Here is a 20,365-nt window from a genome sequence, read left to right as displayed (position 1 = left end):
AGGGCACGGATTTCACTTCATGTTTTGGCATTTGCTTTGCAGACACTGGGCCCTCAGGAAGCCCTAAGACTAGCAGCAAAGGAGGGAATTGAAAAGGAAGCTCCACACTTTGCTGTTCCTGCCCCATCAAGGGCTCCTTTCTCTGAATGCTCCTGTCTGCAGGCATTTGCTGTCATGAGCTTTAACTCAGGCCCAGAGTGCTCACCCAGGTTCACACCCAAGGAAGCCAGTTCCAGGCTGTCTGCTCACATTTTGCTGTCAAGGACATGCCCACCCCCAGCAAGAGCTTGAGGGGTGCAAAATGCTGCCTGTTATTTGCTGCTGTTATTTGTCCTTATTTGTAAACTTCCCTCAGGGCTGGAGGAAATCTCTTGGGAAGCCCTGTTCACACCTCCTCCCTGTTGTAAATAACATCTGACACAGTTAGGGCTGGGCACGCACAGCTCCTGGGGGGATGCTGGTAGCTCTTGCCATGCTGCTGTGTAACCCAGCCAGGCTCCCCAGCTCCTCACTGGCTCTTTTGGTGAGGTTCATAGCTCTGGCATCTTCAAAAAGAGCTGACAGATCTGTGCAGACAGAAGATAGGCCATCAGGGGTTTTCTTTTTTCATTCTGCATCATTGCAGTGCCCCTAACACCATTTTCCATTTCTGTCATCCATGATTTTTCTTCTTTCATGCAGCATTCCCTGTTTCATCTGAACGCATCTTGCTTGTGCGTATTATGGCAAATATTCCCTCCACAGGAAGAGACAGCTGGTGCCAGGCTGGTCTGGAGCTATAGATATGCTGATGAGCTGGCATGCCAGCTTGAAGGGACACACTTCCTTATGAGCCAGCCAGGAGTTACATACATTTAGATTTGCCAGCCTTTTAGCTGCCAGACGGGTCAAATTCACGTTGCTGTCAGTTGTTGGCAGCAGAACCTGTGGCTCTGGGGATCTGCTGTGACACTGCTGGCACTTTGCTGTGCCTGTGTCACAAGTGCCAGCGTCAGCTCCCACGCTCAGAGCGGCTCTGGTGAGGGCAGTGCTGAGAAATGAGAGTTTCTCTGGCAATTCTCCAGGTTTGCCAGCATGGATGAGTCTGGAGGTGCTTTTGCTCCAGCTGTGATGGCCAGGGACTGGCGTGTCTCAGTGCAAATGTGACTAGTGACAACTGGGATGGATGTGCCTCCCCATGCAGGGGGAGTGTTTCTGACTCTGTATGGGCTGTTCCACATCCCAAACTGACTCCCACAGCCTCGCTGGGGTCAGGGGGGCAGAGCAGGATCCTGGCCTTGCTGGCTGGGTCAAGCACCCCAAGCGTGTAGGGAGAGCTCCGAAGTGCTGCTTAGTGCAAGTGGAAATGGCTTCAATCTGTGTTTTGACTGATGGGTCTTTTCAGGAAATTTCTGAGAATAACATTTCTAAAAATGGCTGCTTCTTTCCACTGATATTTCCTGGAAAAGGCTGTAGTTAATTTTAAACCACTATCCTTTTCCCTTTTCAAGTGGAAATGGCTTTGTGCTTGTCCTCAAGGCTAATGTCATTCTTTCTGACCTAGCCTGGGTTGTGTGGTGGGGAGGGACATTGTGCCATTGCCAGTGCCTCCTCTTGCAGGTCCTGTTGGTCTCCCAGAGCTTCAGAAATTGGGGTGTTGGGGACACTGTGCACGTGTCTGCTTTCCCTGTGGAAATTAATAACTTCTTATTAAGTTACTATTATTAATAGTCATTTCACAATTATGTTTTTTGTCGTTGACTCCTGGCCAGCCCCGAGTACACAAGAAAGCTGTCCCTAAAGTCATTCCCTAAAGCTTTGTTCATCAGGGTCAGGAAGGATATACTGAGTTGGTTATCGCACCCCAGGTGCAAGGATCCAGCCCTGCCTGGGCTGAGGGACAATCAGAGCCAGAGACAAGCTCCTGGATCAGCCTAAGGGAGCTGGCAGCACGGAGCTGTCTGGGGCAGGCAGCCCCTTCGTGCCGGGCAGAGCACGGCTTCCCCTGTGGCTCCTGGGCAGGCTCTCTGCTTCGGGTGGGAATATGTCATTAATTTTTATACCTTCCCCTGTAAACCATCGACCCTTTTTATGATGTCATGAGGGATTCCTTAATTTTGCAGCTGCTTCCTGGTTACGTCAGAGAAGAGCCTCCCGTCCTAGAGCCCAGTGCTGCAGTCCAGGACGGCTGGAAACAAATGAAGTGTTGAATATCTAATGGCTTCCACAGGGAGAGCTGCTCCATCCTCCCCAGGCCCCCGGCATTCCTCACCTCCTAGGCCTCCCTCCTTCCTTCCCTCGGACAAGTCAGGGTTGCAGAGGGAGCTGCAGGCTCCTGGGCAGCCCCAGCTGCTCTGGGAACACGTGCAGCGAGTTCCCCAGTGCTGCTGCTGCAACCAAGACCCTCCCAGGGCCTTTCTGCCTCTCCACGGGGGGACATCAGTGCAGGGAGGTGGTTTGGGGGCATCCAGGTTATTGCTAAAATCCAGAGGTTGCTTTGGGAGGGGTCCAGCCCTGTGTGCTGCAGGTGGTGATGTTGAGCTCGGCCACAGTGCTGGCAGGGCTGGGGCTGCCATCCTGTTTGCTCAGAGTCTGGGAGTGTCCTTCCAGGAAAGCTGCCCATCATTCCCAGGGTATCAGCCAGGGCTGAGCAGTGCCTCCAGGTTCCCAGGCTCTCTCGGGGGCAGATGAGTGCGTGTGTGACTCGCCAGTTCCCAGAGCTGGGAGTGCCAGTGACTCACAGCTCTCCTGCGAGGGGGTGTCTTGGAAATGCCCCACAGCTGTGAGCATCCCCCTCACTTTTGCTGCTTTATATTCCCGTGGTTGTGTGCATTCTCCACCAGCCTGGGCCGGCAGCAGGGCTCTCCTCACCCATTTCCTGCAGACAGCCCCACCCCAGGGGGCTGCCCTGTAGCCGTGCCAGGGCTGTGTCTGGCTGGGAGTGACTCACGGGGAAAGCTGTGTCTGAGCGGTGAGGGAGCAGAGGAATTGCCTTCAGGTGGTGTCACTCTGAGGTGACTGACCCAAGCCCGGGTCTCTTCCCCTCAGGGCAGCAGCCAGCTGGTGAATCAGTTGTCTGTGCCTCCAGAGTTGATGTGCTGACACATCAGCCGGGTGCCTTCGCCCCCAGCCCTGTGCTCACCGAGCTCCTGCAGCTCCTGTGTCCCCTGGCCAGCCCGTTATGTCATCCTTGGGACTGTGTCCATAGAACTGTTCGTTCTTTTGAGTGCCTTCCCATACAGTCCTTCACCCTGTCACCAGGAAAGGTGGCTTCAGCTGTTGTTGCCTGGGAGCAAAGCACATCCTTGCTGCTCTGCCAGCACTGGGATCACCTGCTGCCAGCACTGCTCCGGGCTTCCCGGCCTGGAGCCACAGCTCAGGTGAGGACAGAGAGGCCAGCATGGAAACTGTCCCACTGGAGCCCTCCTGACCCTCGGCTGAGACAGTCTGGTTGCTTCAATCAAAGGAATCTGCTCTCCTTTGAGATTTGTTGGCTGGGATTGTTTTAACTGTGGAAGGTTCAGCATTCCTTGTGTTTTGTTAGCTGGGATGGGTGGAGGGAGGAGCATGTCCACTGCTTGCTTGTCAGCTTGGGGGTTGCTGTGGCTCCTTTCCACCCAAACTGGGGGCTCACTCAGAGCAGAACAGCTGGGGGCCCTCACTCCCAGTCCCTGCCCCATCCCTGTGAGCAGCCCACGTGTCCTGTGCTGGCTGTGCCCCGATTGTCCCTCGCAGGATTTCCTTCGGCACATGGCACTCAAGCAGCCACGAGAAGCTTCCTCCAGCACATCCCTCTCCTCGTGGGCGGCTGCCCCTTGCTCTTTTCCCATTCCCATTTCCTGTGGTTGGTTGTGTTGCCCTAATAAAGGTTTGGCACTGCTGTTTTGCACACCCTAGTGGGAGAGGGGATGTGTTTATCACTTTTCCTGGAGATTATCTGTTTAAGCACTCTCTGACAGTTACAATAACAAGGGCAGCGCGTTGTGTTTCCCAGCAAAAGGACACTCGCTGCTGAAAGATGTATAGCACTAATTAGAAATACATAACATCCGGCCACATGGCAGCCTTCTCCCGGCCGCTCCATTTCCTGAGCTCAGACGACTTTGACGACAGTTGGTTTATGTTTTCCATGAATATAACGTTCTCAGAGAAACACAAATTTCTCCCCGCTACAAAAGTCCCCTTTCTCTCTGCCTCTCACCCTTTCCCCTGTGGAACAGGTAGATTTATGGCTGCAGGAGTCCTGGGTCGGGCTCTGCTGCAGGCTGGGTGGGAGCAGAGCCCACAGCCCCTGGGAGAATCCAGGCAGGAGCTTGCAGAGGGCGCTGCAGCTGCTGATCCACCCAGCTCCCTGCAATCTCTGCAGGAAACTGCCTCCTGGTAGGAAAACAGCACTCTCTGCACAGCCCAGACCTCAGCTGGGAAAAAAACCCTCTCTCCTACACGCAAAGCAACAGGAGGACTCCTCTTCTTGATCTTCAGAAAAACCTCCCATCGCCGGTTCCCAGCTTTTTGCTCTGTTCTTGCAGTCTGATGCTCATCAGCTCCCAATTTTTCCATTCCATCCCTCTCTCACCCTTGGGCTCTGCTTCAGAGCAGATCTCCTGGGCACCAGTTGGAGGAGTCTGGGTCCAATTTCCAGCTCGCAGCAGCAGCAGTCACTCGTACAAGGACATTTTTCAGAAGTCCCCACCTGCTGGATGGGAGGAGGGCAGTTGCTCTGCTGCCTGTAACACAGGTGAAGGGAGATAGAAAGATGGAGCTTGCTCAGGGAGGTGAAATCTTAGCAGGATTTAACTGTTGAAACAAGTTCCTATTGAGTATGGAAAAACTGCTGTCTTTCAGATGTTTATAGCTTGGCTAAGTGTGGACAGATTTCTAGTAGGACAGGAAAACTCTCTGTTAAAAAGGTTATTCTGCAGCAAAATCTCAGATCCTTGTTCCAGGATTTACAGTTGCTAGATTAGCTGAAGGAAAAGGTTGTAAGCTGAAGGAAAAGGTTGTAAGTGGTTTTTTTTTTACAAACAGGGATAAGCCACTATGTTGTTTCCTAGCTTCATTCTCATAAGTGGCCGAGCTGTTTTGGCTGAAGACTTCCAGGAGAATTCAGGCTGAGACAGGCACCTAGCATGGAAACTTCAGCAAAGTCTGAGCCAGCTAGAAGAAGGGGCTGACAAGTGGTGACTGTCAGGCAGGGTGCTCAGAACTGTTGCAGCTTGTGTCCTGCTGCCAGTCTGGCCTCCAGAGCCGTGACCTTCACAGGGGCCTGCAGGGCTCTCATGTATTTTTCTGGTGCAGAAAGATGCATATTTGAGGCAAATTCAGCCTATGAAGTGTGGGGTAGTACAAATAAGTAATTTCAAAGTGACTGCTTTAAAATGCTCTGCCTGCTCCTTCCTAGCCCCATGCAGCGTTCCATGCACCGGACTTCTGCTGCTGTTGATGTGGGGCTACAAGTGGTCAAGAAACAGCTGCAGCCCAAGGAAGCTCCCCAGAGGAGGCTTTTTAAGCCAGCTCAGCTCCCTGCCATGGCTGCAGTGTGGCTCCAGGGGCTGTGTGTTGGTACAGCAACACAGACAAGGGTGTGCATTTACCCTGAGTCAGTCTCGGCTGCGAGTGCAGGAGCCCTGACCTTAGGTTGTGGTTTAACAACAAGCAGTTATGAGGCAGCGGTGCCAGCTTTGCCCACCCTCCTCTGCACCCACGCAGCACCTCTGAAGGCAGTGGCACAGCTGAGAGGTGACATTTGTGAGCCTGCTGAGCACTGGTGTTCTCAGGGTGGCTGTGCAGGCGAGAGCTGAGAGGTGACGTGACAGGAGCTGTTTATCCAGGGCTGGCATTAACAGGGACGTGTGCTGGCTTACAAGGGGAGAAAGGTGGAGGGGGAACGTGTTGTGGTTGGTGGTGTTAGATGATTTCCTGTGGAGTGTCACTGCTGTGGCTGCTGGTGGCACAGAGGAGCCACAGTTCCAGCTACCTCAGAGCTTGTAACCTCGTGGCCCCTTCCTTTGTGTGTGATTTCTTTCCACAGTTGCCTGACACCTCCACGGTGTGCCCCAGCTGTGCAGCGTGGCTGGGTGTGAATTGGGAGGGTTATCTGATTACAGCCCCATTTGGGGTTTCAGGGGAGGAAGTGGAGTGGATTTGTGGCAGCTTTAGCTGTTGGGGTGCCACTGATGCCACTTGAAGTCTCTGTCACCAAGCTTTTGGTGACAGCCTGCGGGGGTAGGATGCAGGGTTGCCTATGGATCTGACACTCATTCTGCTTCACCTGCACCCACTGTGGATCTGGGGAAACAGATCTGGGAATTACAGTTTGCCCTGATTTGGGCAGTCAGGATCTCTCTGCCTGCTCTTGTTGGTCTGGGGCAGCTGTTATCTCCATTTTTACTAATGCTGTGCAACTGCAGGGACAGAAATGACCTAAGTGTCACTCCATCCTCCAAAAACATCTCTTTTCCAATAAGTTTGTGTCTTACTGTGCATTACCAGCAGCACAGACATAATTACCAGCTCAGTTCACAAGTAATGATGCCCTGTGGGCTCCAGAGCAGATTTGTTGCTCCAACCCTCACTTAAGCATATTTTCTACAAAATGTTTTCCTCTTAGTGCCAGGGTAGGCTCAGACAGTGAGTGGGTCCAGAGAGTTGGTTTCCTTATTGCCCATCACTCAAAACATTTTACAAGATTCTGTTTAAACACCCCAAGTGATTTGCCCTTTGATTGCACCCTCACCTTGTCTGTCTCCTGTGGCAGGGGTAGCCTGGGGTTTGTCCCTACATCCTCTATTAGCCCTGGCCACTGACTCCCAGCTCGGGGCAAGCCAAAGCTCCCAGCCTCCCGAGGAAAGTGGTGAAAAGGCACAGAAAGAAGCTTTCTCCTGATTTATGGTGCTTTCCTCTTTTGTCCTACAATTAAGCTCTTAAGAGCCTTTGCTGGTGCATGTTCAGGGGTCTTGAACAAGCACCCACCTGGATGTTTGTCTTTCTGTGCTGGAGGAGCCTCCTGGGAATGAGGCCGATGAGCTCATCCAGTGAATGAACTTTCAGGACTGGGGGAGTTTTGTGCATTTTATGAGTTTAATGATGAGCTGACAATACCCATGGTAGCTGAGCTGGAACTGTGTGACAGCAGCCCTTTAAGTGTGGGTGTCCTAATGCTCTTACCTGCACAGTGGGCAGCTTTGCAGGCTGTACCAGGGCTGAGCACTGTTGGGGTACATCGGGGCACTGTGGCTTTATGAGCTGGTGGGCACACAGTGTTTGTTTGCAGCAGCACAGGGTGTTTGATGGACAGCTGTACCTGCCACAGCTCAAGTGCAGGAAACTTTTTACTGTATTTTGGCTGTTAAATGTTGTGTGGGGAGCTTGTAGCCTGCATCAAGAGCTGCTGGTGGCAGTGGGAAGGGCTGGGACCAAGCCTGGCCACAGCCACCACAGAGGTCCAGCTTTTGGAGCCAGTGTCTGAAATACACCCTGAAATACGGGATGCTCATCGCCTTCACCATCACAAACACCATTAAGCTTTGCCTGTTTTGGAGGGGGTCAGGATGTAGCTTTTGCAGCAGCTCAGTTTGGGGGGTCACTGTGAGTCTGGCTGGAGTGCAGTGCTCCCAGCCTGGAGTCCTGGGGGCTGCCCACTCAAAGTGTGGGGGTCCATGCTGAAATGCCCAGAGATTTTCACCAGCTAGGGGACTTGCCAGACTCAGGTGTGGCAGCTGGACCGCTGTGGTCTTGTTGTGTGTCCATTTAAGACAAGAAGGGAAGACAGTACAGCATCTCACCCGAGTGCAAGGGGAGGAGCGCGGGGAAGACTGCTGTAATTTCTTGGACTGGACTGTGGCCAGAGCACTGGGACTAGCACTCTTAATTGTGGGAAAGGCTTCATGAAAGAGATTTACTGTCCCAGAGTGGTCACATCTTTAGTTTTAATGTTTCCTCCAAAAGCTGACAGCCCCTGCAGTACGGCACTTCCTACCATTGCGCTGCGGCACCAGCTCAGCCCTGCCTCCATGAGCAAAGCACCCTCTTTCAGCTACCAGGTGCCTTTGGTGCCACCCTGGGTTACCCTCCACGCTGGGTGCTGAACTCATTGACAGCTGTAAGAACTGTCAATCCAGCCTTCAGATGTTCCTCCTTATTTTTCCTGTATTTTCTTGGTGTGTTCTTGTCTTTTTTGGAAAGTTTTTAACCTCCCACTCCACTCCTCTGAAGTGATCTGTCCTTAAAACCCCACTGTTTATTCTGTGCACCTCAGGTGTTTTGCTAGCCCCAGCTTAAACGTGGTCTCAGTGTCTTGCTCTAATCCTCTTGCTGTTTGCTCAAAGTCCCTGCTCTGCCACATCTGGGCAGTTCAGCTCCCAACACCTCTGTACTGATGTGTGGCTGGTGCTGATGTCCCCAGCAGAGGTGCCTGGAAGCTGGGGAGCTCAAGGGGCTCTCCCTCCCTATCTCAGCCCTGGGGCTTCACTCACCCATTCAGAGTAAGTAGCTGTGAGTTTGTAAAAATCCTCTGCCTGGCTTGGGGCAGCTGTTCTCAGGTGGAAGCTCTGATGCTGCAGAAAGCCAGCAAGGAGCATCCTGCACAGAGCAAACAGCACTGAGGGGTAGGAACCCAGTAAATGTGTGGGTTCTCCCCAGCCAGCCACTCACCCACATCCTGGGAGGATGTGAATGGGGAGTAGAGGGAGTTGGGAGGGCAGAGGCTTCCCTTAAGGCTTAAACCCTTCTGAGAGCTCTGGGGCAGGCTGGCATGTCCCATGGCACTCCTGGCCTCCCCAGCCTAACCCACGCCTGGCTCCAGGCAGCTCCCTCGAGCCAGCTCCCCACTGCTCTCAGCAGCCTCAGAAGTGGTTTCTGGCTGGGTGTAGATGTGCCGGGGGGATTTGCTCTCACTCTGAGCCGGCTCTGTTTGAAAGAGCTGTGGTTGTGTGGCATCCCCTTGAGTAACAGTTCCAATTAAGCTCTCTTGACAAGCTGTTGTGTGACTGTGAAACTAATGGGAGGAGCCCCCTCCTCAGCTGCTGAGGTTAAAACTCCAGCAGGGACAGAGATCAAACATGCAGCTAATTACCCTTTTAACACTTAAACATACCCTCCTCCTCAGGGGAAGGCCTCAGCCCCAGCAGCAGCTTCTGTGCTGGGAGCCCTGAGTGCCAGTGTGGTCCAGCTGGCTCAGCACATGCCATGGGGTTGGGCATGGTGTGGGCAGGGTGGCTGCAGCCTCTTCCCACTCCAGAGCAGCTACTCACCACCTTTTTCCTCCCTACATGGAACAATTATGTCTGGGACAGGTGTAAATTAGGGAGTTGCTCACCCCTGCCCCTCATGGGATGCAGAAAGGGAGGTTGTGAAGGTGAAACCAGATGGAAGATCTGACCCAAAACCTCTCTGTCTCCTAGAGTGCATCTCTGAGGATTGCCGCTCTGTCATCCAGGAACAGGCCACGGCCCTGGGGCTCTCCATGTTTGCGCTCCTGGTGAGGAGGTGCACCAGCCTGCTGAGGGAATGTGTGCCAGGTAAGGGCTTAGCAGCAGGAGCCCATGAGGAAGCTTGGTGGGGGTCAGGCTCTCATTGCCTGCTGGTTTTTACATCCCTTCCCCTCTCCTGGGGCCTTAGGATTCTCCCCCAGCATCCCAAGCTCTGCCCAGCTTGATCAGCTGCAGGAAAGCACCTGGTGTGTGCAGACAGAAAGGGATAGACTGAGGCCATGCTTTCTGCCAGCAACTGGGAAACTTCCCGAAACTGGGACCTGGGAATCCTATCTCTGTGATTGGTGCAGTGGCACCCTGCTGCCCTCAATAAAAGGGATCACAAACACCCTGGCTTGCCCTCCAGGGAGAACAGATCTGTCTTTGTGCTTGCTGTGGGTTGTGGCTGTTCCCTTGTGCGTCCCAGGCTGGGATGTTGGGATCTGTGTCATACTTTCCCAGTCCCTGCCTGAGTCTGGCTGTGGTGAGCTGCCTCAGCTCTCACGTCTTCCATTTGCAGTTCAGCCACAAGAAATGGAGCAGGAGGATGAGGAGGACGACATCAAGGTCTCTGCCTTGCCCCAGGACCTGAAGGAGCTGCTCCCCAGTGTGAAGGTCTGGTCGGACTGGATGCTTGGCCACCCGGACACCTGGAATCCTCCTCCAACGTCTCTTGAGCTCCCCAAACAGTACGTGCACCCTCTGGTTTCTGCTCCCTCCCTGAGCTCCTTCCCCTTGCTCATGCTTTACTGCTGGCTGTGGCACCGTGACCTGAGCACCCAGGCAAGGCCCACTGCCCAGGGAATGTTGGGAATTTGTCACCCTTGGTGACACAGTGACTTCTTCATTGATGTGTGAGTGGGGCTGGAGGGTGCCTGGTAGGTGCCCTGTGTTTCTATGTGTTAGAAGATGGCTTATGAGGTGGATTTTTACTTTCTGCTTAGGATGTGCATCTGGTTTTGTTGGGATACCCTGCTGGCCCAGCCAGCTGGACAGGCAGGGGCTTCCTCTGGACCAGAGGGAACTCCATTTCCAGCATAAGCATTTTGTTGCCTTTTTTTTTGACTGAGTCAGGCCAACCTTGATTGGGCTGGGCTAGCCCTGGAGCAGCTTGCCTGTTCCTGGAGCTCCAAGAGTCACCTCCCCTCTGCTTCAGAAACCGCTTGTCCCTACCCTACAACGCACAGAAGGGTTAATTTTCTAAACTGGCCGATTTCAGCCCATTAGTCCATAATGCGGACTAGGCAATTTGCATATTTTTGGACAGAAAATTGAGCGAAGGGGCCAAGTATGGAGTATGCGAAACGGCGTCTGAGCATGCTCCGTAGCTGCTTTCCCGCAGGATTTTCCATCTGCCTCCGGTACTCCGGATCCAGAGCCTGAAATCACGTCTTATTGTTAATCCAAAGGAGCCAGAACCCAGGGTGATGGGAAGGCGCATTAAGAGTAATCCAGCAAAGTGGCTTAACCATTAATGGGTCCCCGCTCCGTGCGTCAGGTCCAGTCCTGCTCTCCTGGTTTATTGCCTCTTACTCCAGTTCTTTTTCATTTGGCTGAGGAAATGGAAATCTCACACAGGAAGTTCTGGGCCTCATTTTGTGGAGATGGAGTCTGTTTTCTGTTTGTCGGCTGCTCGGTGTGGGACCGCTGCCTGCTCATGTGAACTGCTGCCCATCTTTGGGCAGGAACTCAAACTGGGATCCGTCACGTGAGCCCGGCTGCACCAATCCCCCCTTCCCCTCGCGCTGCCTGCGCAGGGAGCCGCCGAGCCCTTGGCCACGGGCAGCCTCGAGATGGAATTTCTGATTGGGTTCACGCAGCCAGCGCTCGGCGCCCGCCCTGGGACGAGCTGCTCCCCCTCCTGCGGGGCACGGGGCCGTGTCCCCCCGGGGTGATGGAGCAGGTGCCAGCTCCTGCTCGCCCGTTGGGGTGGGAGAAGGTGGTGGTGGTGGCAGCCCACCCCATGGTTCTTGGGGGAGTGGTGGGTATAGACTGGGGGCTCTACTCCACAAGATCCTGATGTGTTTAGTGGAGGAATGAGTGTCTCTTGTCTTGCTTGGCCTCTCCGTGGAGGGTGGCTGAGCAGCCGCTCTCGTCCCACCGTGCCCATCCTGTCCCCCATGTTGGCTCCTCCACTCTGGTGCTCTTTAGTTCGCATGGAAGATCTTCCTTAGGCACGCTGCTCTTCCAGCCCAGACCTCTTGTATGGATGGGTGTTGGGGGTCCAGGACTCTGGGACTGCAGTGGTTGAGCTTCCATGGAGATGCAGGTAGTGATGAACAGCAGGGAACCAGCTCTGCTCTTGGGCATGACCTGGAATTTGCAACATTTGCCCTGGGGATAGGAAAGGAAAAGGAGAGCATTGGGTTAGTATTTCAGCTCTTTATTGACACAAGCCTGCTGGCTGCCCTGGGGCTCTTCAGGAACCAGGTAGAGCCACCGAGTCCAAGGGTTTAGATAGGAACAGCTTCAAAGAAATTTAGAAGTAAAACATGGATCAGAGCAGCAGGCGTGGTGGAGTAAGCCAAGGTTTATGGGCAGGGTGAGCTCAGGAGCAGGGAGAGCACATGAGGAGCAAGTGCAGATGCCAAGTTACAGAGCTGAGTGAGGGGCCTGGGCCATATCACACATGCTCCCACACCACTGGGATGTGCTGTGAGATCCCACCACTGCCAACAGAGAAGCTGGTTGGATACTCTTAAACCACTTTCCTTACCTCTTGTGGTGGCATGGGCATAGCAAAAGGATGTAGAAATCCCCTGAAGCACAGCAGCGCCCTGCAGAGATGCCATGAACGTGGTAAAGCTTCTGGAAAAAACAGGCCTCATACCCACCTGGAAGCCCACTCCGAGCCCAGAGCTCGCATCAAAGTGCAGCTCATCCAGGGCCAGAACGCTGGGCTGGGCTCATGGCCAAGCAGGGCAGCTTGGCAGGACTCGGCCGGAGCTTTGGGCTGGGGCTGCGTGTCCCAAGGCCTCTCTTGCCATGTTTGCAATCGCTCCTTCTTCATATGGGAGAGAGCTGGGGGACTTTGAGAACGTCTAAACTCAGCCCAGCTGTGGCAGTTGGTTTATTGCTTTCAGCTGGTACTTGAACCCGGGTCCTGGTCTTGGAGTCTTTCCCAGGTTTAATCCCCGGAGCTTTCTCTGCAGCTGTATGACACTGCGCTGACCCCGAATGAGGATAGGAAAATAGAAACGGTGCCAAGCCAGAGTCTCTTTTTCATTTGGAGTCTGGCTGTCTGCCCATGACCAGGGTTACATAATGGGAAACATAGCTGGGGCTCTGGAGAGCCCGCGTTTCACCACGCTGCCCAGACCTTCGCGTTCTGATGCTATATATCTTCCTAATTGTAGCTCGGATGCATTTATCACACTGCTGGATTTGAGTCCTTACAATAAAAAAAAAAAAAAAAAAAAAAAAAAAGCAAAACCAACCCCACACCAAATTCCTCAGCTCGCTGCTTTCCCCCTTGGACAGAGGCGGAGGGAAAGGTGTGAGGGGTGAGCGCTGCCGAGAGCCAGCAGATGGATGTGAGCCATGCCGAGTGGGCTCCATGGAGTGGGATGAGAGGCTCAGGAGGCTGTGTTTTCAGGGTCCTTTTTCTTGGTGGGAGCTTGGGAATGAACCCTGGTTCCTGGCAGGCAGCCTCTCCCTACCTGGGGGCTCAGCAGTCTTGAATTCAACCCAAGCGAGAAGTTCCATCTTTCCCCAAATCCACCCTTCTTGGTCTGATGCACTCCTCCAGCTCCTGGCCACACTGCATGGTCATCACGGCTCAGGGGATGCCCTGGAACAGATTTTCAGTTGTTGGACTTCCTAACTACCTCTCTGTGTGAATTTGTGAGGTGAAAGGTGTCCTTCCTATTTTGGAAGAGGTGCTCAGTGAGCTTTCCATGACTCTTTCCTCATGTCTTTCCAGAGTAGGAGCTAAACTTATCCTTGGACATCTCTGCTTCAGTGCCTCGGGAATTGTGTGTCTGAACCAGGTGTTGCCAGGTCTCCTAGCAGCAAGCAGCTGTCACTTCTGTATCTTAAAATTAATTTCTGTCTTCATGTTTCATGGCAAACCTTGTGCTGAGTTCTCTGCAGGTGGTTGTTTAAGGCAGTGGGAGAAGCATCTTTCAGACCAAATGTCCCCAGGAGTGAATTGCAGAGATTGGGGTGTAAAAGCAGGGATTCTGGGAAAAAGGAAGCAGGGTGGATCCCCTAAGGCAGAGATATTGGCAGCAGATGGGTCAAAAGGTGCATCTCCAAGGAGGCTGCTGTATAAGTGACTCCATCCCCTTTTGGGACATATGGCTGGGAGGAAGGTGAAGAGGGCTGGACAGAGCTGCTCCTTGCTCTGTTCCGTTGCCACAATTAATCCACTGCTAAATGAAGCACAAGAACTGATGGGGAAGCCACTGGCTAGACAGACACTGCTGCAGGGCTGACCCTGGTGAATCAGTGCTCCTTCCACACGGGGCCAAGGGCCTCTCAGTTTGTGGAGACTGTCTGCAAGCATTTAAAAATGGTTAATTTAAACCAAGTATTAAATTGAATCCAAAAGCTGTGAGCACATTTGAGAGCTTACCTTCCCAGAGAGATGTGCCAGATCGCTCTCATCACATTGCTCTTGCAGAGAAGTGTCACTGAGATGGCAGCTCCCACTGGGAGGGATGGACAGAGTCTTGCACAGAGGTGCCAAGACATTGCTGGAGTTTGCTGGAGACTAAATGGAAAATCCCTTTTGCAGATCTCATCCTCAGTAACTCTGGCCACCAGAGTTTCCCTATTGAGACATCAAAGCCAGGGTTCAGAGGTGTCTCAGTAGTGTAAACCTGGCTGAGATTGGAGATAAAGTCAACCAAAGGAGAAGCCAAAAGTCTCTGTGGAGAAGGGGGCTGTGGCAAAGCAGAGGCTGGCTGGGAGGAGACTGCACCTCTCCTGGGCAAAGAGCTCCAAAGCTCCAAAGGTGGGTTCCTGGGAGAGGAATGGGTTTATGGATGCCTGGCTGGCCGAAGGGACCATGTGCAGGGCAGAGTGGGGGAAATCACTGATGCAGAAGGGCTGTGACCACCTCATCCTGCTCTGTCTGAGCCCAGACCAGGGCTGGTGAAGGCCTTTGGGAAGAGCTCCCATGGCCAAACCTTTTTGCTCCTTGCAAAGGAGCCTCTTCTAGTTCAGCTTCCCGTGGTCCAGGAGAGAGGAAAGGCAGGAGGAGGAGGATGCAGAGCTGCTCATCCGGCGGGCACCGGGAGCCGGCAGTGCCGGTGCCCGGCCCCGGGAGCAGCGGCCCGAGGCGTTTGCCATCTGCACGGCAGCGCGGCTCTGCAGCGGCTGGGAACACAATGCAGGGCTTCTTCTGCGCCGCGCTTTCCGGGTTTGTGCTGCAGCTGTGCAGTTTGGATGTTAGTGTTTAAACAAGCTGGTATTACACAGGAAATGGCCACCTCCACAGGCCCCCGCAGGCTTGTAACGTGGGGTCATTGTGCTTGATATTAATCACCAGGCAGCGCGCGCCCCCGGTGAGGATGGCGGCGTCCCGCGCGGGGATTTGGCGAGCATCAGGCTCGCCCTGGCATCCTCTGCTCTCCCCATGCTTTGCTGTGTGCCTTTTGCCTTGTGGTGATGCCCATCCGGGCATCATCTCTGCCAGGAGCCCTCCCCAGGCTCTCTGGGGCGGCGCTCGGCCCCGGGGCCGCGGTCCAGCTCGCCGCGCACTTGCGCGGCTCTCGCCGCTGCCTGGCCGGGCCGTGTCCGTCGGCGTTGCAGCTGGGCTGCGCTCACACTGACAGCTACATTAAACCTGGAATCCTGAGGCAATAAAAAAGAAATTAACTCTTATTTTTTTTTCCTGTCCTAGTGGAATAAGCAAATGTAAATGTGTCTGTGGGGAAGTGAATGAACCCCCGTTCCGAGGAAAGACCTCGCGCTCACCCCCTTCTCGCTTCCTCGGTTAAAAGCTCTGGGAGCCTCGTCCCTGTACCTGGGAGCTGCATGCCTGGGCTCGGTGTCAGTAATTTGGGGCCTCCCTCTGCAGAGGGACGTTGAAGCCGTGGCACTGTTCATGCACTGAGCTTCCAGGCACCTGGAGCTGCCTGGCCTCTGCACAGAGGCTCCGGCACTGCTGCACCGTGGGGTGACATAAGCCAGAAATGCCTGGGGGTGGCCATGAAGTGGTCCTGGGCCAAGGCAGTGGGGAGGAGGCTGACAGGGCTCACAAGTGTTGTGTGACCTTCCAGGGCAAGCGCATGTCCCAGCAGGAGATTCCCAGGGCCATAGGTGTCAGTGTGAGCCGTTTGTCCTCGCTGGCTTTGCCAGCAGTAGCAGCTGGTGAATGATCTTGGTGGTGGCAGTGATGGGAGATGTGCTGCAGAGGAGGAGCTGCACCCGAGGGGGTGGCAGAAAATGGTCAGAACTGATCTCTGCAGTGCTGCCTCTGCCATCACAGGAGAAAACCAGGGAAAAATGCCAACACTGCTTCTTTCTTGGCTTTCTGAAGGCTCTGCAGGGTGCTGCTGAGGTAGCAGTGCAGTGAGAGCTGGCTACCCAGGGAGCCAGCACAGCCTGAGGTTTGACTGAAGTGAGCCCAGGGTGGGAATCTGTCACATCCAGGGCAAATGGGAGATGTGGCAAGGCACTGTCAAGCTGTAGGTGAAGGATGAAGTGACAGGGGCTGCTCTCACACTCTGGGGTGGTGAGGGGTGCCCTGCCTGGCAGTGCTGCTGAGGGGGAGAGGAAAGGGAACTGCTGGGCTGGGTGCCTGCAAGGGCATTAGCAGTGCCAGCTCAGTGACTGTTCCTGTGGCATTTTTCTGACTTTGGATGCCAAGCCCTGTGGAGGGAGATGCTCCCTGTGCTTTATCTGTGGTAATATGCCTGCCACCATCACACTGGCCCTGCAGTGAATCCCAGTCCAGCCCAGCATCCTGCCACTGCCCTCTGCCTCCCTCTCACCCTCACTGTCATCATCCCCTGCCTGCAGCTCTGTTTTTTGGGAATATGGGCGAGCTCTCTGCAATGTGTTTCTTTCTCCTCTCCTCCAGCACAGCCCCATACACCTGGCTGTCCCAGCCCACTGGAAATGTCCCCTGCATCTCTGCCTGTCCCCAAAACACCAGTGCTTTCATTCCTTGGCAGTTTTGGGTACTTTTCCCATTCCTCTCCCTGCTGATGCCTCTGCACCTCCTTCATCCCAGCGAGCCCTCGTGGCCGTGGGGCCCCACCAGTGCTATGTGACTGGCCTCAGGCAGCTGAGCCCAGTTGCCAGCAGGGCACTGGGGGAGGCTGAGCCTCCCAAGCCCTGTGCATCTCCCATGGGCAGAGCTCGCCTTGGAGGTGGCCCAGAGCAGCCCTATCACATCCGGTGCTTGTCTCTGCAGCCTGGGCCGGAGGATAAACTATCAGGGCTGTGGGGCAGTGGATCATTCCTCTTATTATTTTCTTCTTTTGCAGATAGGGGTCGTGGAAAGTTCAGTTCCTTTTAACCCTCGCAGCTCTGTTTATTTTCCAGCTGGTAGCACAAACGCAGCGTTTCCCATTACATCACAAAGGGCCTCGGACAGATCCCTCCGAAAAACGTGTTGCAACTGTTTATTTTTTTCCATATTTAAACATTTCTGACAGCCAGACCTGGCTGAGCCAAGCGATGGAGCTTTGTGAATGAACCCAGCTCCTGGTGTCTGTGACCAGAGGGTTTTGAAGGACCTCTTCTCCTTTGCAGGACGTGGGCTAGGGCTGGCTCGGGGACGTGGGCGACTCTGCGTTACATGTGTGCTGATTACGTGCCGGGCTTTGATTAATGGCTCCTCGTTCTGCCTGGCTCCCAGGACGCTCTTGAAAACAAGATGTTTCATTTCAGTGTGCTTTCCTGGTACATTGATTCCCGTAAATAACCGAGTGCAGACTCTGTCCACCTGGAGCAGTTCAAAGAGCAGGGGGCCTCCCTCCAGCCTTGGGCTGCCTCGGCCCGCACCGGTCACTGCTGCACCCCCGGGGATGCTGGATTCCCCGTGCTTTTCTCCAGAGGTGTGGGCTGGAGGAGCAGCCTACCAGAAGCACATCAGCCCCAGTTTCCCCTATTTCCTACTTAAATCCCAGTTTACATCCTAAAAAAACCCCAATCTGAGTGTTTGTAGAAACAGGAGGGGGAAATGCAGTGCGAGGCAACCTGGTCAGCTGTAGTACCCCCTTGCTTGTTCCTTGTTTCCCTGCTTTCTTCACACTGGCTCTCTGGGTGCTTGCCCTTCCCTGGCTTGTGCTCAGCCGTGGGGATGTGTGATGGGAATGTGTGGAAAGTGGGCCAGGGCTCCTGTGTTTGCACCCTGGACATCACTGCCACTCTGGGAACGTGAGACATGGCAGAGGCAGCTTTGCCGGTCACTCGTGAGAGTTGAAACCCACGGCCAGAAGCCAAACACGGCTTTAACCCCTCATGGCTGGGGTTTAGCTGTGAAAATCTCTGTGGCTGCAGCACGTGGTCACAGCAGATAAGGGCTGTGTGAAGCAGAGGATGCTCCAGGCTGTGCTGGAGCCCCCCAGGGTGGATTGGAGCCCTTCAAGAGCCCCTTCAGCCCCGACAGCAACGCGGGTGTTTGCTCTGTCCTTCCAACAGGCTTTAGAATTGAGTAACATCATCTGGAACGAGCCGGGCTCCTGCCGCACCGCACGGGGAAGCCGCTCCCCGCGGGCAGAGGTGGGCAGAGCAGCGGGAAGGCGACATCCCGGGAGCTGTCCCCATCCGGGGGACGGCGGCCGGGGTCAGCGCTGGCGGGTGAGGGTCACGGTCCCTGGCGGGGTCGGTGCCAGCGCAGCTGCGCCGGGGCCGTCCCGCGGGGCAGGGCAGCAGCGGTGCCGAGCCTCGCCTCGCCTCACCTCTCTGGTATTCGCTGCAGCATTGCAGGCAACTCCCAACGCATTCCAGCCCTCAATTGCTCACGTCTCTCCTCGTTCTCCCAGGGTCTCAGTAGATGTGTGGGCGACGCTGGCTGACTTCTGTAACATACTGACCACAGTGAATCAGTCGGAGGTGCCCTTGTACAAGGACCCAGATGACGACCTTGCCCTGCTTAGCCTGGAAGAGGATCGGCTGCTCTCGGGCTTCGTTCCCCTGCTGGTCGCCCCCCAGGAGCCCTGCTACGTGGAGAGGACCTCGGACAAGGTCAGCAGTAGGCCAAACATCCCCCCTCGATTCCTCCAGACTTTTATTCTTGGGAAGTTTTCTGTGCAAACGGAACACGATTAAGTCATTGAGAAGGGTGTTAAGGGAAAATATCGACCTTTCAGCCGCTGACATCCAGCTCTGTGTCATGAAAACCCCTCTCGACTTCCTCTGGTGTGTGTGTGCTCGCTGGCATGTTGTATATACGATCATTTCCTCACTTGTTTAAATAGTGCAGCTTGTGTTGGCAGAGCTCTCGGTGCACTCCAAATGGTTTGCATCATGCTTAAAGCACCCTCCCCCTCCCCCCGGCCACAAAACTCTGCCTTAGGAAGGCAGCCAGGACTTTTTTCCTTCTCTAAAGAGGAGAGTGATAAATAGGTGACTAGAGAGAAGCAGACACCATGTGTTAACGTACAAAAGGCTTTTAGGAATATGAAGCATTCCCCACTGCCCGCTCTCTATTTTCCTTTCTTTGCTCTAGGAGCCCATTCTAGGCTGAACTTTCCTTTGGCTGTTTGTTTTTAGAATAATGAAATCAGTTCCCTTGTTGATGTGGGGTTTTGGGTCTGCTCTCTGCCACCACCTGGCCAGGAGGGATCTGGGGGCTGCACTTGGAGAATGGGTCTGAGCCTGGTGGGGGATGGAGGAGGCACAATGGCATTTGTTTTGCACGCCCTTGGAGGCACGGCAGGATGAGAGTGGCTCTCAACAGTTTCCTGCTCGGAGGCAGAACTGCAGCTCCACAAACGTGGCTCATCTGGGAAGCTGCAGTGTCCCCTCCCTGAGGGGTTGATGCTCCAGGAGGAGAAGTGGGGATGCAGAGCAGGTTTCTGTGGAGAGCCTGCGTGTGACAATGGCAAGGTGCCTTTCCCTGTGCCACTTCTTCTTCATGACATTGTCCTGAAATGACAGTGAGAAATTCAGGACCTTTCTCACAGAGGGACCCAAAGGTGCAAATTTCTGTTTCACTTCTCTGTCTGCCCCAACCTGTGCTCACAGCACTGCCTGCAGCATGGGAGCACAGGCTCCCAGTAAAACCAGGAGCCCTCTCAGTTTGGGGAAGCAGCTTAGTCCAGGAAGTGTCTGTGGAAACATGAATTTTCAAGGCTCTATTTGTCAGGGTTAAAATAAGAAGTGTGCAGTTGCCATTGCTGCCCTAAGGATTGCCCAGTGTGTGTGGTGGCCTCACGGGGGTTCTGCTGGGGACAATCCAAGTGTCCCTATACAGAGATTCTTCTCCCAGCAGCCACAAACCAGAGCCCCCGGCAGGCAGGTGAGGTGGCTGAGCAACTCTGATGCCCTGTAACGTGTGGGAGGGGGTCGGTATTCCCTGAACTCTGCCTCCTCTAACCACACACCAGTTTATTTGGAGTGCCATCTACCTGCCCTGCCAGGCACTTGCACTCATCTTTGTGTCTTTGTCCTGTAGCTACACCTGAGCTACCGAGCTGAATTCTCCCTGTCCCAGCTCCCTTTGGTTCTGGTGCTTTGTAAAGAAACTGCACAACTCCACAGGTGGGAGTTGGTGCCCTCACAGCTCAGCACCAGCTACCCAGGAATTCAGGAATATCAGGCATGGTGTTTTCTCAGTTCTGCTGAAAAAAGCAGCACCAATCCCAGAGGGAAGCAGCCAGGCCTGACTGTGCCTGTACACCTTCATTTATTTCTGACCAGTGTTTTTATTAATGGTCAGACAGGTGAAACATCAGGTGTGCATGTTCATGTGCAGAGGACACCTGAGAGGATAAAGGGGGGGACAGTGAGTTAGA

General features: G+C 54.3%; 1 protein-coding gene and 1 long non-coding RNA gene across 3 annotated transcripts in view; both read left to right on the top strand.

The window, feature by feature from the left end:
- SMG6 (SMG6 nonsense mediated mRNA decay factor) overlaps positions 1–20,365 on the top strand; it is a 105,635-nt gene that overhangs the window by 41,591 nt on the left and 43,679 nt on the right. For both annotated transcript variants that reach the window (XM_068210422.1, XM_068210421.1), the window contains exons 11-13: positions 9,381–9,497; positions 9,970–10,138; positions 18,392–18,593. In XM_068210422.1, the coding sequence (XP_068066523.1) occupies positions 9,381–9,497; positions 9,970–10,138; positions 18,392–18,593 (488 nt within the window). The remainder of the gene's footprint in view (positions 1–9,380; positions 9,498–9,969; positions 10,139–18,391; positions 18,594–20,365) is intronic.
- On the top strand, positions 1,017–2,197 carry LOC137485759 (uncharacterized). The gene is made up of 3 exons (XR_011005454.1): positions 1,017–1,202; positions 1,848–2,015; positions 2,103–2,197. It is a non-coding gene; the product is annotated as an uncharacterized lncRNA (long non-coding RNA).

The sequence above is a fragment of the Anomalospiza imberbis genome, chromosome 20 (genome assembly GCF_031753505.1).
Source record: "Anomalospiza imberbis isolate Cuckoo-Finch-1a 21T00152 chromosome 20, ASM3175350v1, whole genome shotgun sequence".
NCBI classification, from domain to species: Eukaryota; Metazoa; Chordata; class Aves; order Passeriformes; family Viduidae; genus Anomalospiza; species Anomalospiza imberbis.
Note: the sequence above shows the minus strand (reverse complement) of the source record. Positions and strands in the feature narration are given on the sequence as shown.